At 48.2% G+C, this 2,500-nt stretch overlaps 1 protein-coding gene across 1 annotated transcript in view; it reads left to right on the forward strand.

The window, feature by feature from the left end:
• Positions 1-630: 630 nt before the first annotated feature.
• grik1a (glutamate receptor, ionotropic, kainate 1a) overlaps positions 631-2,500 on the forward strand; it is a gene marked incomplete at its 5' end in the record, with an annotated part of 86,272 nt that continues 84,402 nt past the window's right edge. Inside the window, 1 exon segment of the mRNA XM_031809406.1 lies at positions 631-725. Within this exon segment, the coding sequence (XP_031665266.1) occupies positions 631-725 (95 nt within the window).

Consider the following 2,500-nt stretch of genomic DNA (forward strand, 5'->3'; position numbering starts at 1 on the left):
CCCCTCTACTTTCCTTCCTTCCCTCTCCTCTACTTTCCTTCCCTCTCCTCCCCTCATCCTCCTCCCCCTCCCCCCACTCACCCCCTCACCTCTCCTCCTCCTCTCCACATTCTCCTCCTCTCCCCTCCCCCTCTTCTCTCTTCCTCCACTCTCCTCTCATCCCTCACCCGTCCCCTCTCCTCTCCCCTAATCCCCTCATCCCCTCACCCCCCTCCCATCTCCTCCCTTCTTCCCCTCTCCCCTAATCCCCTCCTCCACTCACCCCCTCCCATCTCTCTTCTCCCTAATCCCCTCCTCCCCTACCCCCCCATCCATCTTCTTCTCCCCTAATCCCCTCCCTCCCCTCACCCCTCCCTCTCCCTCCTCTCCCCTCACCCCCCCTCCCATCTCCTCTCCCCTCCCCTCTTCCTCTCCCCTAATCCCCTCCTCCCCTCACCCCCCTTCCCTCTCCTCTCCCCTCCTCCCCTCAACCCCTCCCCTCTCCTCACCCCTCACCCCACTCTCCCCTCCTCCCCTCACACCTCTCCTCCCCTCACATCTCCTCTCCCCTCCTCCCCTCACCCCCCCAACCCCTCTCCTCTCCCCTAATCACCTCCTCCCCTCACCCTCCTCCTCTCCCCTCCTCCCCAGTGTGTGACCAGTTGGCTCTGGGTGTATCTGCAGTGTTTGGCCCGTCCCACAGCTCCTCAGTCAGTGCTGTCCAGTCCATCTGTAACGCCCTGGAGGTGAAAGAGTATTCCATCACAACATAGCATTAGATAAAGTTAGACAATATCACATTCAGAGTTAATATAAAATAACATGTGAAAAAGAAATCACATACTGTAACATAGGCTAACGTGACACCATGAGGACATGACACCATGAGGACATGACACCATGAGGAAATGACACCATAACATGACACCATGATGACATGACACCATAACATGACACCATGAGGAAATGACACCATAACATGACACCATGATGACATGACACCATAACATGACACCATGAGGACATGACACCATGACATGACACCATAACATGACACCATAACATGACACCATGAAAACATGACACCATAGCATGACACCATAGCATGACACCACGATGACATGACACCATGATGACATGACACCATGATGACATGACACCACGATGACATGACACAATAACACGACACCATGATAACATGACACCATGATGACATGACACCATAGCATGACACCATGATGACATGACACCATAACATGACACCATGAGGACATGACACCATAATATGACACCATGAGGACATGACACCATGAGGACATGACACCATAACATGACACCATGATTACATGACACCATAACATAACACCATGATGACATGACACCATAGCATGACACCATAACATGACACCATGAGGACATGACACCATAATATGACACCATGAGGACATGACACCATGAGGACATGACACCATAATATGACACCATGAGGACATGACACCATAATATGACACCATGAGGACATGACACCATGAGGACATGACACCATAACATGACACCATGATGACATGACACCATAACATGACACCATGAGGACATGACACCATCATATGACACCATGAGGATATGACACCATAAGGACATGACACCAAAATATGACACCATGAGGACATGACACCATAATATGACACCATGATGACATGACACCATGATGACATGACACCATGAGGACATGACACCATAATATGACACCATGATAACATGACACCATGATGGCATGACACCATGATGACATGACACCATAGCATGACACCATGATGACATGACACCATGATGACATGACACCATAGCATGACACCATAACATGACACCATGAGGACATGACACCATAATATGACACCATGATGACATGACACCATAACATGACACCATGATGACATGACACCATAGCATGACACCATAACATGACACCATGAGGACATGACACAATGAGGACATGACACCATAATATGACACCATGAGGACATGACACCATAATATGACACCATGAGGACATGACACCATAACATGACACCATGATGACATGACACCATAACGTGACACCATGATGACATGACACCATAGCATGACACCATAACATGACACCATGAGGACATGACACCATATTATGACACCATGAGGACATGACACCATGAGGACATGACACCATAATATGACACCATGAGGACATGACACCATGAGGACATGACACCATAATATGACACCATGAGGACATGACACCATAACATGACACCATGTGGACATGCCACCATAATATGACACCATGATAACATGACACCATAACATGACACCATAACATGACACCATAGCATGACACCATAACATGACACCATAACATGACACCATGATAACATGACACCATGGTAACATGACACCATGGTAACATGACACCATAACATGACACCATGGTAACATGACACCATGATAACATGACACCATAACATGACACCATGATAACATGACA

Source organism: Oncorhynchus kisutch, linkage group LG29 (assembly GCF_002021735.2).
Source record: "Oncorhynchus kisutch isolate 150728-3 linkage group LG29, Okis_V2, whole genome shotgun sequence".
Classification (NCBI taxonomy): domain Eukaryota; kingdom Metazoa; phylum Chordata; class Actinopteri; order Salmoniformes; family Salmonidae; genus Oncorhynchus; species Oncorhynchus kisutch.